Below are 14,857 nucleotides of genomic sequence, written 5' to 3'. Positions count from 1 at the left end.
AGAAGTGGAATTGCTGGATCATACAGTAGTTATGGCTCAAACAATATGAGGAACCTCCATATTGTTTTTAATGGCAGCACTAAATTCCATCTCTAATAACATTAGGCAAGGGTTCCTTTTCCTCCATGTCCTCACCAATACCGACTACCTTTTGGCTTCTTGACAACAGCCATTCTAACAGTTGTGAGATGATACCTTCACAGGAGATCCAGGCTCCAGTGTCCACACACAGGTCTGAGTCTTTGACTTTCTCTGGAATAGTTTTACTCTTTCGTAGAATTTTGAATTTGAGGGTGAAATGGGCAAGTTGATTTAACCCTAAAGTCTTTTCCAGAATAAAATACATATGCTTCTAGTGAGTATTAAACCCACAGAAGTAACATTGAACAAAAATCTGGTGTTTCATAGCAAATTATGTATGAACAATGTGCCCTCAAAAGTACAGTCCAAAGTATAAAACAATTTAAAAGTTTATAAGTAGTAGTTTATAGTAGTTAAGATTAAGATTAAGATGGAGTTCCCATCGTGGCCCAGCAGAAACAAATCTGACTAGGAACCATGAGGTTGCAGGTTCGATCCCTGGCCTAGCTCAGTGGGTTAAGGATCTGGCGTTGCCATGAGCTGTGGGATAGTTCACAAATGTGGCTGGGACCTGGTGTTGCTGTGTTTGTGGTCTAGGCCATAGGCTAGCAACAGCTCTGATTAGACCCCTAGCCTGGGAACCTCCGTATGCCGCAGGTGAGGCCCTAAAAGGTCAAAAGACAAAAAAAAAAAAAAAAAAAAAAAATTAAGAGATTAAGCAAAATATCAAGTATAGAAAATAATATTGATAACATTGGTGAAAAAGTACAGATATATAAAATACATCATTTGTTACATTTGAAGTGTTTCTAAGTGTGTTTTGATTTTAAATCTATGAAATCCCTTAGCCCTCACATTTTATGTTTTAATTATCTCGACTTAAACTTTCACCCTTGTTCAACTTGCAGCCCTTCTCTGAAATCTTCCTTGATTATACCTAACCTCACTGATCTGCCCTCTTTTCTGAACTCTCCAATAGGAAAAATGCTTCCGTAATAATCAATAGTTATGTAATAATTTATGTTCATTAACCTCTTTAGTTGAAAATATTCAAGTGTATGCAATTGGAAAATAATCAACAACCAGGTGGTAAATACTGGCTTGAGAACCAGCACACAGGAAGCAGACAGCCCTTTAAGCAGTCGAAATCCTCATTAGCGAAATTGAGATTGGTTGTGTAGGAGGGATGAAAAGAAAAAATCCTCTGGACTCCAGCCTGGAGAATCAACCAGGCTCAGCTGAATATTTTCTTTTCCAATTATTTAAACACTGGAGGGCCCAAGACTGAGTCATTATCATATGGGAATACAACGATGACTAAGCAAGGGGGCAAAGTCTCATGGTGCTAAATGCTTTGGAACCTCTTGGCAGGAGAAGAGAATACCTTGGACATGTCTCTTTCAGGGTAAGGGTGTTGCTTTGGCTTTAGGAGGGCTAAAAGCCCCCCAAATGTCATTCTTTATCTTCAATGATAACTTCATGTTCCCACGTTGTGGATTTAGTTGTCTCCATAGGAGGTGGAGGCTCTTTGGTAGAGGGGCTTTGACTGGCCACAGCAATAGAAGGTAAGGTACTCTGAGATCCAGATAAGGATGTTGAGAGAGAGGATGTGGAAGAACCAGGGATGCAGGTGACATGATTGGAATGGCTGTCTGCATGAATGATGACGGTGGTGCCATTGGTGGGCTTGCCAAAGTGGACAAAATAAAAGAGCAGAACCACAAGGGTCGTAGCAATTAGACAGGCCAGTAGACACACCAGAAATGTTTTCCAGAGTGACCACGGTTTTGCTGTCACCTTCAAAGGATTATAAAGAGTGAATATTTTAGCAAATTACATAGTGGTAACTTAGGTAAATAATTTCAATTAAACATGACTAACCTTTTTCATTACTCCAAATGCTGTAACTAAAATGCACAAATCTATCAACTCTCTCTCACACACATACATACGCCCACCTTGTCCACATGTCTACAAGGACAAAATGTCCCCCCTTGGTCAACCCTTTGCACTAAAGCAAAAGGCATCATCTCAAATGCAAATAGGTTGCATCAGGAATATATCACATTAAATTATTATCTTTTATCAGCTACTAAAAGTGCAGTATAAATTAAACTATCTAATCAGCCCTGGGTTGGGGGAAAAGGGCCAGAAAAAGGAAGGCAAGGCATATCAGAACATTTAGATTGGTTAACTTGAGTGATGGAAAATTACAGGTATTCTTTTGCTCACTGTCATCTCCCATTTTCACCTGACATATTGAGATCTTATAACTAGAAAATGATTTATAAAATACATTTGTAATCTCTTAAACATGAGTAAAAGGAAGTTCATTGAGCTTAGAAACACATCAAAATAGAAAAATAACCAGCTCTGTTATGGAGAGGGATCTTACAGTAATAGACTACAGCACTGAAAAATGGCTGGGGCCACAAGTCTCTGGCTGTTGCCCAAGACTGTGGAGTTGCAGTGCTGAGGGGGGTAAGCAAGGGAGAAGGGCAGAGCCACGGAAAGGTGGAGGGCCAGAGACAGGTTCACGGAGAGGAGAACCCTTCTGAGGAGCTGATGGAGCAGGGTCTGCTGGCCCCGTTTTTTACCGTCAATCCACAGTACTACTAAAGACTCCCCACTACACCCTGGACCCTGGGCCCCACCTCTTACCCACTGCGGCTGTAAGGTCACGATGGGCGATCTGCAACCACAGGGCATCCCTTCATTTGAACAGTATGGATTTCTGGGTAACTTTAGAAAAAGAACATTAAAACAAATTTTCAATCAATCCTGATTTTTAAGGATGAGGAAAATTTACTTTAGCCAGGAACATAAATGCATTATATGTAAAAAATTATGAGAGCCCAACAGGTATTAAATGAAGAGCTAACCAAGAGCTAGGGAAATCTGAAACTCTCATAATGGTTTTGTGATAGGAGTTATATAAATGCATTTTTCATATTAAAATGATCAAAGAAGAAAAATAAAAATCATCTCAATGCCCAAGACTCATTTAACAAATTTTAGCATTTGGAAATGATAAAAGTAGGCAAACAATACCAATGTCAAAGAACTAAAAGGAAGGGAATAATTCCCAAATGTGACAAGGAAGGTTTACCTCAAAGCAATGACCAACACCATATTTAACATCAGGGACATTCCTTTAATGTCAGGAAAAGTGAAGAATGTCTCCTATCATCAATATCAAGTAATGTTTTTCTAGAAGTTCTCATTATTGTGTATAAATAATGGAAATGTGATAATACAATTAACATTATTTGCAGGTGATAGGATTGCTTATAGACAGAATCCCAAATGATTAGTCATGTAATCTATCAAAAGCAATAACTCATCAATGTGGCTGATTGTAAAAATATGTTTTAAACATATAAAAGCGATTGTGTGTGTGTGTGTGTGTGTGTGTGTGTATTAACTGCTATTCACAGTAGTAATGAAGCATTTTTTTTTTTATTTTCCCACTGTACAGCAAGGGGGTCAGGTTATCCTTACATGTATACATTGCAATTACAGTTTTTCCCCCACCCTTTCTTCTGTTGCAACATGAGTATCTAGACATAGTTCTCAATGCTATTCAGCAGGATCTCCTTGTAAATCTATTCTAAGTTGTGTCTGATAAGCCCAAGCTCCCGATCCCTCCCACTCCCTCCCCCTCCCATCAGGCAATCACAAGTCTCTTCTCCAAGTCCATGATTTTCTTTTCTGAGGAGATATTCATTTGTGCTGGATATTAGATTCCAGTTATAAGTGATATCATATGGTATTTGTCTTTGTCTTTCTGGCTCATGTCACTCAGGATGAGATTCTCTAGTTCCATCCATGTTACTGCAAATGGCATTATGTCATCCTTTTTTGTGGCTGAGTAGTATTCCATTGTGTATATATACCACCTCTTCAGAATCCAATCATCTGTCGATGGACATTTGGATTGTTTCCATGTCCTGGCTATTGTGAATCGTGCTGCAATGAACATGCGGGTGCACGTGTCTCTTTTAAGTAGAGCTTTGTCCAGATAGATGCCCAAGAGTGGGATTGCAGGGTCATATGGAAGTTCTATGTATAGATTTCTAAGGTATCTCCAAACTGTTCTCCATAGTGGCTGTACCAGTTTACATTCCCACCAGCAGTGCAGGAGGGTTCCCTTTTCTCCACAGCCCCTCCAGCACTTGCCATTTGTGGATTTATGAATGATGGCCATTCTGACTGGTGTGAGGTGGTATCTCATGGTAGTTTTGATTTGCATTTCTCTTATAATCAGCGATGTTGAGCATTTTTTCATGTGTTTGTTGGCCATCTGTATATCTTCTTTGGAGAACTGTCTATTCAGGTCTTTTGCCCATTTTTCCATTGATTGATTGGTTTTTTTTGCTGTTGAATTGTATAAGTTGCTTATATATTCTAGAGATTAAGTCCTTGTCAGTTGCATCATTTGAAACTATTTTCTCCCATTCTGTAAGTTGTCTTTTTGTTTTCTTTTGGGTTTCCTTTGCTGTGCAAAAGCTTTTCAGTTTGATGAGGTCCCATGGGTTTATTTTTGCTCTAATTTCTATTGCTTTGGGAGACTGACCTGAGAAAATATTCATGATGTTGATGTCAGAGAGTGTTTTGCCTATGTTTTCTTCTAGGAGTTTGATGGTGTCCTGTCGTCTATTTAAGTCTTTCAGCCATTTGGAGTTTATTTTTGTGCATGGTGTGAGGGTGTGTTCTAGTTTCATTGCTTTGCATGCAGCTGTCCAGGTTTCCCAGCAATGCTTGCTGAATAGACTTTCTTTTTCCCATTTTCTGTTCTTGCCTCCCTTGTCAAAGATTAATTGACCATAGGTGTCAGGGTTAATTTCCGGGTTCTCTATTCTGTTCCATTGGTCTGTCTGTCTGTTTTGATACCAGTACCACACAGTTTTGATGACTGTGGCTTTGTAGTATTTCTTGAAGTCTGGGGGAGTTATGCCTCCTGCTTGGTTTTTGTTTCTCAGGATTGCTTTGGCGATTCTGGGTCTTTTGTGGTTCCATATAAATGTTTGGATTGTTTGTTCTAGTTCTGTGAAAAATGTCCTGGGTAATTTGATAGGGATTGCATTGAATCTGTAGATTGCTTTGGGTAGGATGGCCATTTTCACAATATTGATTTTTCCAATCCAGGAACATGGAATATCTTTCCATTTCTTTCCATCTTCTTTGATTTCTTTGATTAAGGTTTTATAGTTCTCAGCATATAGGTCCTTTACCTCTTTGGTCAGGTGTATTCCGAGGTATTTGATTTTGTGAGGTGCCATTTTAAAAGGTATCGTATTTTTGTATTCCTTTTCTAATATTTCATTGCTGGTATACAGAAATGCAACTGACTTCTGAATGTTAATCTTATATCCTGCCACTTTGCTGAATTTATTAATCAGTTCAAGGAGTTTTGGGGTTGAGTCCTTAGGGTTTTCTAGGTATAGAATCATGTCATCTGCATACAGTGACAGTTTGATCTCTTCTCTTCCTATATGGATGCCTTTGATTTCTTTGGTTTGTCTATTTGCTGTGGCTAGGACTTCCAAAACTATGTTGAAGAGCAGTGGTGAGAGTGGGCATCCCTGTCTTGTTCCAGATTTGAGTGAGAAGGCTTTCAGTTTTTCCCCATTGAGGATTATATTTGCTGTGGGTTTATCATAAATGGCTTTGATTATATTCAGGAATGTTCCCTCTATACCCACTTTGGCGAGGGTCTTGATCATGAATGGATGTTGAACTTTGTCAAATGCTTTTTCTGCGTCTATTGAGATGATCATATGATTTTTGGCTTTTCTTTTGTTAATGTGGTGTATGATGCTGATTGATTTGCGTATGTTGAACCATCCTTGTGAACCTGGGATGAACCCAACCTGGTCATGGTGTATAATTTTTTTGATATGTTGTTGGATTCGGTTGGCTAAAATTTTGTTGAGAATTTTTGCATCTATATTCATCAATGATATTGGGTGATAGTTTTCTTTTTTGGTGGTATCTCTGCCTGGTTTTGGAATGAGGGTGATGGTGGCATCATAGAATGTCTTTGGGAGTATTCCTTCTTTTTCAACCTTTTGAAAGAGTTTGAGGAGGATGGGCACCAATTCCTCTTTATATGTTTGATAAAATTCACCTGTGAAGCCATCTGGTCTTGGACTTTTATTTGTAGGGAGTGATTTTATGATCTCTTCAATTTCATTTCTAGTGATGGGTCTGTTCAGTTGGTCTGTTTCTACTTGATTCAGTTTTGGCAGGCTGTACGAGTCTAGAAAATTGTCCATTTCTTCCAGATTGTCAAACTTGTTGCCGTACAGTTGTTCATAGTATTCTCTCATGGTTTTTTGTATTTCTGCTGTGTCCGTTGTGATTTCTCCTTTTTCATTTATACTTTTGGTTATTTGGGTTCTTTCTCTCCTCTTTTTAGTGAGTCTGGCCAGGGGTTTGTCAATTTTGTTCACCTTTTCAAAGAACCAGCTCTTGGTTTTATTAATTTTCTCTATTGTTTTTTGAGTCTCTATTTTATTAATTTCTTCTTTGATCTTTATAATTTCCTTCCTTCTGCTGACTTTAGGACTTTTTTGTTCTTCTTTTTCCAATTCGTTTAGGTGGAGGGTTAAGTTGTCAATTTGGGATCTTTCTTCTTTTTTGAGAAAGGCCTGGATTGCTATAAATTTCCCTCTGAGCACTGCTTTCGCAGCATCCCATAGATTTTGAGAGGTTGTGTCTTCATTATCATTTGTTTCAAGGTAGTTTTTAATTTCCTTCTTGATTTCCTCATTGACCCATTGGTTTTTTAGTAGCATGTTGTTTAGTCTCCATGGAGTAGGTTTTTTCTCTTTGCTTTTCCCATGGTTGATTTCTAATTTCATGGCATTGTGGTCAGAGAAGATACTTGAGATAATTTCTATGCTCCTAAATTTATTGAGATTCGCTTTGTGTCCCAATATGTGGTCGCTTCTTGAGAATGTTCCATGAGCATTTGAGAAGAATGTGTATTCTGCTTTTTTTGGATGTAGTGTCCTGAAGATATCAATTAAGTCTAACTTTTCTATTGTTTCCTTTAGGATCTCTGTTGCTTTATTGGTTTTCTGTCTAGAGGATCTGTCCATTGATGTGAGGGGGGTATTTAGGTCTCCTACTGTGATTGTATTCTCATCAATATCTCCCTTTATGTCTGTTGATATTTGTTGTATGTATCTGGGTGCTCCTATATTTGGGGCATATATGTTGATGATAGTAACATCCTCTCCTTGGATGGATCCCTTAATCATTAGATAGTGTCCTTCTTTGTCTTTCTTTATGCCTTTTGTTTTAAAGTCTATTTTGTCTGGTATGAGCGTTGCGACTCCTGCTTTTCTGTCTTGTCTATTGGCGTGAAATATTTTTCCCCACCCTTTCACTTTCAATCTATATGTATCTTTTGTCCTAAGGTGAGTTTCTTGTAGGCAGCATATTGAAGGTTTTTGCCTTTTTATCCACTCAGCCACCCTGTGTCTTTTGATTGGGGCATTCAGTCCATTGACATTTAAGGTGATAATTGATAGATGATTATTTATTGCCATTTGAACCTCGTGTTCCAGTTGATTCTATGGTTCTCCATTCTTCCTTTCTTTTTTTTTTTTTTTTTTTTTTTGGTTGGATGGTCTCCTGTTATTATCTGCTTGAGTGCTTGAGTGTTTTTATTTTTTTCATTTTTTGCAAATGCAATATTTGGTTTTGGCTTGTGGTTGCCCTGTTTTTTAAGTATGCTAACCCCTTCCCATAATTGTGTGTTTTAGCCTGATGGTCCTGTAAGTTCAAACACTTCATTACTATATTAAAATTAAGAAGAGAGACATACATACAATCTAAAAGGGTTATTTACCTTCTAACATCCCTTGCCCACATTTTATGGTTTTGATGACTCTTTTATTTTTTTCTTTTTAATTTTATTTTGTTTGAAGTATGTTCATGATTAAATCTGTATGCTGGCTTATTTGAGTGACTGCTCTTTGATTGCGGTTTCCTCAGTCCTAGTTCTTCCTCTTCTTCTTCTTCTTTTTTTTTTCTTTTCTTTTTTCTTCCCTTTCCTTCCTTTCTTTTTGGTTTAGAGAAGCCCTTTCAATATTTCCTTTAACCTGGGTTTTGTGTTGCTGTATTCTTTAAGTTTTTGTTTGTTGGGAAAAATTTTTATTTCCCCTTCTATTTGAAATGATATTCTTGCTGGATAGAGTATTCTAGGTTGCATATTTTTTCCTTTGAGCACTTTAAATATCTCTTGCCATTCCCTCCTGGCCTGTAGTGTTTCTGTAGAGAAATCAGCTGATATTCTTATGGGGGTTCCCTTGTAGGTAGCATTCTGGTTTTCTCTTGCTGCCTTTAGGATCCTCTCTTTGTCACTAACTTTTGCCATTTTTATTATGATGTGTCTTGGTGTGGGTCTGTTTGGGTTCAGTTTGTTTGGGGCCCTCTGTGCTTCTTGTATCTTGAATCCAGTATCCTTTAGATTTGGGAAGTTTCCAGCGATAATTTCTTCAAATATATTTTCCATTCCCTTATCTTTTTCTACTCCTTCTGGAATTCCTATTATGCGTAGATTGGCCCGCTTTATATTATCCCATAGGTCTCTTATATTGCTTTCCAGTTTTTTGATTCGGTTTTCTGTCTGTTGACCAGATTGAGTGATTTCCATTATTCTATCTTCCATATCACTGATTCGTTCTTCTGCATTATTCATTCTGCTTTTTACTGCCCCTAGTTCAGTTTGCATCTCTGCCAATGAATGTTCTAGTTTTTCTTGGCTCCTCCTTATATTTTCTAGTTCCTTTCTGAGGGTATCTGCATTACTGTTCATATCTTCTCTTAATTCCTTCAGTATTTTCAGTATTTCTCTTTTGAACTCCAGGTCTGTCAGACTGCAGAGATCTGTTTCATTGTTGACTGTTTTAGGTGAGTTCTCCTGTTGGTTTGACTGGGGGTGGTTTCTCAGCTTCTTCATCTTGCTTGTTGTTTTCTTTCTCCTGAGGGAGTTGTACTCTCCGTGATCGGGCAGTGTTTGCCTTGTCACTGCCGTGGAATATTTCCTGAGGGCTGGCGTTGTTGGTCAATCTTTTTTGAGGCAGTGTGGCTTTTCTGGAGTGTTGATGGGGCTAACAGGGTCTCTTTGAAGCAAAGGAGGACTTCCTGAGGGCAGACAGGACTGGGAGGTCCACCCCACGATGGTAGCAGATTTCACTTGGTCATGCAGAGCTTGCTCTGGTGTTTTTAGGCTGTGGGGTTCTTGCAGGGGGTTGGCGGTGTTGGGCAGCTGCTCTTTAGGGGTGCATCACCCCCTGGGGGCTGGAGCAGCTATCTGGGGCACTGAGAACCTGAGAGGCTCTTCCCTAGGGCCGCCCAACTCAGAAGGACAGCCTGAGAATGTAGGTGGATCTTTTCACAGTCTGGCCGAGCTTGTTGCAGCTTTTCTGGGCTGCAGGGGCTCTTCCAGGGGGCTGGTGGTGCTGAGCAGTTATTTCACGGGAGTGGGGCACCCCCTGGGAGCTTGGGCGGGTAGCAGGGACCTTGGAGACCCAAGAGGCTCCTCCCCAGGGCAGCCCGACTCAGAAAAACCATCTGAGATCTTTTCCCGACTCGGCAAGGCTTGTTCTAGCTTTTCTGGGCTGCAGGGGGTCCTACCTGGAGCTGGCAGTCCTATGCAGCTGGTCCACTAGGTCTCAGCACCCCCTGGGGGCTTGGGCGGGTAGCAGGGCCCTTGGACACCCAAGAGGCTCCTCCCCGGGGCAGCCCGTCTCAGAAAAACCATCGGAGAATTAGGCCGATCTATTCACGGCCTGGCTAGGCTTGTTCTAGCTTTTCTGGGCTGCAGGCCTTTTCTAGGGGGCTGGTGGTGTTTGGTGCTGCTCTGCGGAAGTGTGGCCCCTCCAAAGGGCAAACAGGCCTGTGCAGGGACAGCCCCTGCAGTGGTAGGCTTCAGGCAATTTTTGAGGCCAGCCCTCCTGGATGGCAGGCAGCCCCAGGTTCGGTGAGAGCGTAGGGGGTGGCGGGGGTCGGGGGAGGGAATGCACTGGGAAGCACAGCTTTCTGCTAGCTAGCAGGCCTGTAAGCTTGCTGTGGCGTGGGGGGTACGCACCCCTTCTTCTCTCCCCTCCCCAGCATGGGCGCAGACCAGGCTCTTCTCCCAGGTTCCCTCTGATGCGGCTTTCCACTTCCCCGCCCCTAGAGTATTGTTCCCTTCCTCTGTGACAGCTTGGTTTTCTAGTCTCCCAGGCAGTCTCTGCCCCGTCAAATGGTTTAGAGACCTCCCAAGCAGTTTCCGCTCTGCTCCGCCCCCCTAGCCCGGGGACTAACCTCCGGGGCCGAGGTCTCGGTGCCCAACCCCCCCCAGGCGTCCCCCGGCCCTTTCTCAGGGATTAACCTTCGGAGGCGAGGTCTCAGTGCTCAGCCCCCACCCATGTGTCCCCCGGCCCCCTCTCGGCGACTAACCTTCAGAGGCAAGGTCTCGGTGCCCAGCCCCCACCCAGGCGTCCCCCGGCCCTTTCCCGGGGACTAACCTCTGGAGCCGAGGATTCGGTGCCCAGCCCCCACCCAGGCGTCTCAATTTTTGGTGACTGTGCCCGTAGTTCAGATGGTCCGTTGGGTTCTTGATCGGTTTTTCCGTACTCCGACTTACTGCTACACTCTTCTCTGCATCTGGGGATTCCTCCAGTTCGTTTGATCTTTCGCCCGGTAGGTGACTTTCCAGGGTGCGGGATCCCTTTCTCCTCCGCAGTTCCCTTTTGGGAGCCCCCGTCCCGCTCGGATTCACCTTATCTCACTCTCCTCTTTTCTCCCGTTCTGCCCAATAATGTCACGAATTTCTTGCCGTTATTGGAGTTTAGGTTCCTCTGCCAGCGATTGGTTGCTGTTCTGTGCAAGTCATTTATTCTGTAGATGTGCTTTTTTTGTTGTGTTTGTGGGAGAGGGCAAGCGTGTCCCCCTACTCCTCCGCCATCTTGTCCTCCTCCCGTAATGAAGCATTTTAAATGGCTCAGGATGTAAAATGCCATACGACTTATGTAAAGAAAACCTCAAAACCTTACTGAGGAACACAAACACAACTTGAACAAATGTCCTTTTATGAAAGATTTCTGTTGAATAAGTGCTCAAATCTCTAAATTTTGGATTAAAATCTTCATGGAATTTTTGGAGCAGAAACATAGGTAAATTGACAAAACTTCATGTGGCAAAATAAAGCAATCAAAAAAATGAAATTAAATTGGTTAGGAGGACAAGAGGAAAAATATTAGCAGCGGTTTTCTCTGAGAGGGGTAATGGGTGATTTTTTTAAAAAATTTATTTTCTGTATTTTCCAAATGTTCTAAAATAGCATATAAACTCATAGCAATTATTTAAAAACCTTCAACCCCTTGTTTTGGGGGACTCTAGGAGATTATAGGTTGCCTGTCAGGTTACTAAAAAAAAGGGAAATTCAAATCTTTCCTTTTCACAATCTCAGAAGTTGGTTTTACTGTGGGGTTTTTTTTGGCATAATTAACAAATTATTTGACTTAATGGAATATTGCATAAATGTTTTTAACATAGGAGGAAATACCATAACTCATATTTGATACATTAAGAAAAGGAGAAGGAAATAAAATGATGTATATATGGCATTAAAGCAATGGCATTTTGCAGCTTTCTTGAAATATGAGGCATCCTATAAATTAAGTTTGTGGTTGTCTAGATATTGAATTCCCACTGAACACAAATACAACCTTTAAGTTGCAAAACAATCCTTATATCAAATCCTATCTTTGGGTTTATTTTGTCTGACTTTTCTCTTGGTTCTACACACTCAAGTTAATTACAAAAATTCATTTTTATTTATTAGAAACATAGTAGTCAAAATTTTTGAGGCATAGTTTTCTTATGAGGAAAAGGTTGTATGTGAGCAACCTGAGTTCAATGTCTAACTCTGCCGCTAGTCAATTGCTAAATGAAAGGATTTGTTTGAATGGTGAATAGGACCTTTGACATGTTCTAAGAAATATGATTTTTACATTACTAGAGTAACATATTTTAAGCATAAGTTCCCCCACAATGAAACATTTCCATAAATTCCTACTTTGGAAACAGGTAGGCCAATGAGGGTAAATATTTTCATTGGATCAAAATGTATATAAATATAAATAATATTGTTAATATTTGCTATAAACATAACATCTCAAATCAGCTACTAAAACCATGTCTACTGATATCTTATTATGGATTTCTAATATAAATACAAAAATTTAGGCAGGAGGTCTAATGCACCATTCCCAAATTATGGGCAGGCACCACTGAGCATACTAAATAACTCCCTCAATTCTTGTGATTCCTGCATTCATCCTCTAATAGCAAACATCAGAAAAAAGACGCAACTTAATTTCTTGGGAGGGTTAAACATTCAATGTGGAAAGCAAGAACGTTCAACATGAAAGCAATTTAAATGTATGTACAACACTCACCAACTCAGCCGTATTCTGTTCAATATGCATAGCATCCTGTCTTTGTTTGCCATCCATTCCAAAAGGAGCTCAAATGACGTCTGTATTCCCTTTGTAAATTTCAGTTAGGAAATACTGAATTTATGTTAAATTAATAGTTAAGTATTTACACCATCTGGATTGTGCAAACTAATATTTGTCTGTTTTCTGGGAAAATTTCCAAATGCAACCCCAGAGTACACAATTTATGTCAGCTGGGAAAATGTAGATAGAAAAGTTTGCTCCCTTCCCAAAACGACCTGTAGAAAATTATCTCAACTTGAAGAAAGCCCTAGGATTCTGAGCCGATGCATGCCTTGCCCTCATTTCACAGAACTTATTTAAACTCATAAAAACCTGATTTCTCACAGGTTAGGAATTAGTTTTTGCTTCTAAAAAAGCCCGCAATGCCACTCCTTGATTTGGGAGATTGCAGAATTCTGTGGCTAAACAAACAGAGGGATTATAGTGATGACTCATTTCTAAACTGCCCCAAAATAAGACAATATTGACATTACTGGATCATGCTCAATGTAGGTGAATGGTGAGTAAGAGTTCCATATTGAAGACAGTGGCACTATTGAGATGGACAAGGGGATAAAACCATTAAAATAACTTTAGCTAGATTTAAAGATAATAGGAAATAAGTATACTTTAGTAGCCCTTAAGTACGTAAATTAAGGATTAGAGATGGTAAATCTTGCCTGCTTCTTAGCACATTATCTTGCTTTAGGCTATAAAATGATTTTGTCACTGTTTCTGATGAATCCTAATCTTTTTAGATCATTGGGAACTAGAAAAGAAAGACTGTCTTAGTTCTTTTTCGCTTCTCACAAGGAAAAGTGTATATGATACATCCTGCAAAAGTGAGGTGGTGTTTCACAACAATCTGAGTGCTGATGCACTCTGACCCTTTGTCAAAGTGGCATGCAGTATAGAATGGAGGAAAAAATGACTTTAAAGAGCTTTTTAAGTCATGCATTTACTATAGGCAAACTTTGGGTGGGGAGGCAGTAGTTAGTGACACAGATTTCCAAAATATTAATAGAGTTAGTTACACATACACTGTTCAAGAGCAGACGTGTCTTCTTGTTTGTAATAGCTGTATTCACACACAAAAAATGTTATGTAATGTATGAATTTCAAATCTCTAAATTTCTTATTAAGTAAACTATAAATGACATGCTTTAAATCACTGTTAGTTGCCTTTTTTTCTTTTCTCTCTCTCTCTTTTTTTTTTCTTTCTTTTTCCTTTTTTGCCTTATGGCCAAAACAAATCGTGTTTCATTAGTCATGTTGATCTGACTGTATCTGAGCCCACAATTATGTAATTGTTGAGGAACTCGGATCTTCAAATTATAATTCTAAACTTCTCAGTGGTGGTGTATAGCTTAGAACAGCAAAGAATAAGACAAAGTACTTGGGAAAGTCAGCATCAAGAACCTGGCTTCCTACCTTTTTTTTAAAAAAAAAAGAAAAAGTGTAGGGTACTACAATAAATTGCGGTGACAGATGACCTCTCTTAAGCAAAAGTCAGAAAACAGTTTAAATGGTCTTCAACCTACTGAAAACAATTACTGGCAAGCTAGAATTCTATGCTCAGCAAAAATATCTATCAAGTAAAGAGTTAAAATAAGATCTTTTTGGGGGGCAGGGGCCACACTCATGGCATATGGAGGTTCCCAGGCTAGGGGTGGAATTGGAGGTAGCTGCCAGCCTATGCCAGAGCAACACCAGATCCGAGCAGCATCTGCGACCTACACCACAGCTCAGGGCAATGCTGGATCTTTAACCCACTGAGTGAGGCCAGGGATTGAGCCTGCATCCTCATGGATACTAGTCAGATTCATTTCCACTGAGCCTAAAATAAGATCATCTTTGTTAAAATTAAAAAGAAAAAGTTTTTTGAGTACGTTTATCACCAACAGGCACTCCGTGAAATAAATGCAAAAGGGTAGAAATGCAGAAGGAAAGGAATCTCAGACGAAAGGGTCGAAGTGTAAAAAGAAAAGAAGGAAAGGTGACAAGAAAAGAATGTCCCCCATGATCCTGCTACCCAGTATTGTAGTGAAGGTCCCAACCTGGGCAGTAAAATAAGAAATCAATGATGTAAGGATGAAAGCTGTTCTTTGCATATAAAATGATTGTAAACATAGAAATCCAAAGAACCCACAAGCAACCTATTAGAATAAGTAAGAATTTAGCAAGATTAGTGAATACAAATGAGTATAAAAATTATTTGAGAGCATTTTGTATTTGTATAAGCAATTATTTCATATTTCTGTGTATCGGAAACA

General features: G+C 39.9%; 1 protein-coding gene across 1 annotated transcript; it reads right to left on the bottom strand.

Moving 5' to 3' along the window:
- On the bottom strand, window positions 790-12,877 carry LOC106508962 (dynactin-associated protein). Its single transcript, XM_013992880.2, has 3 exons — window positions 12,543-12,877; window positions 2,743-2,823; window positions 790-1,878 (listed from the first exon to the last, which is right to left on the bottom strand). Exons 1-3 carry the CDS (start codon window positions 12,597-12,599, stop codon window positions 1,534-1,536), a joined length of 483 nt encoding a protein of 160 aa, XP_013848334.1. The 5' UTR covers window positions 12,600-12,877; the 3' UTR covers window positions 790-1,533.

This window comes from Sus scrofa, chromosome 1 (assembly GCF_000003025.6).
Source record: "Sus scrofa isolate TJ Tabasco breed Duroc chromosome 1, Sscrofa11.1, whole genome shotgun sequence".
Classification (NCBI taxonomy): Eukaryota; Metazoa; Chordata; class Mammalia; order Artiodactyla; family Suidae; genus Sus; species Sus scrofa.
This window is presented reverse-complemented; position numbering and strand designations above follow the sequence as displayed.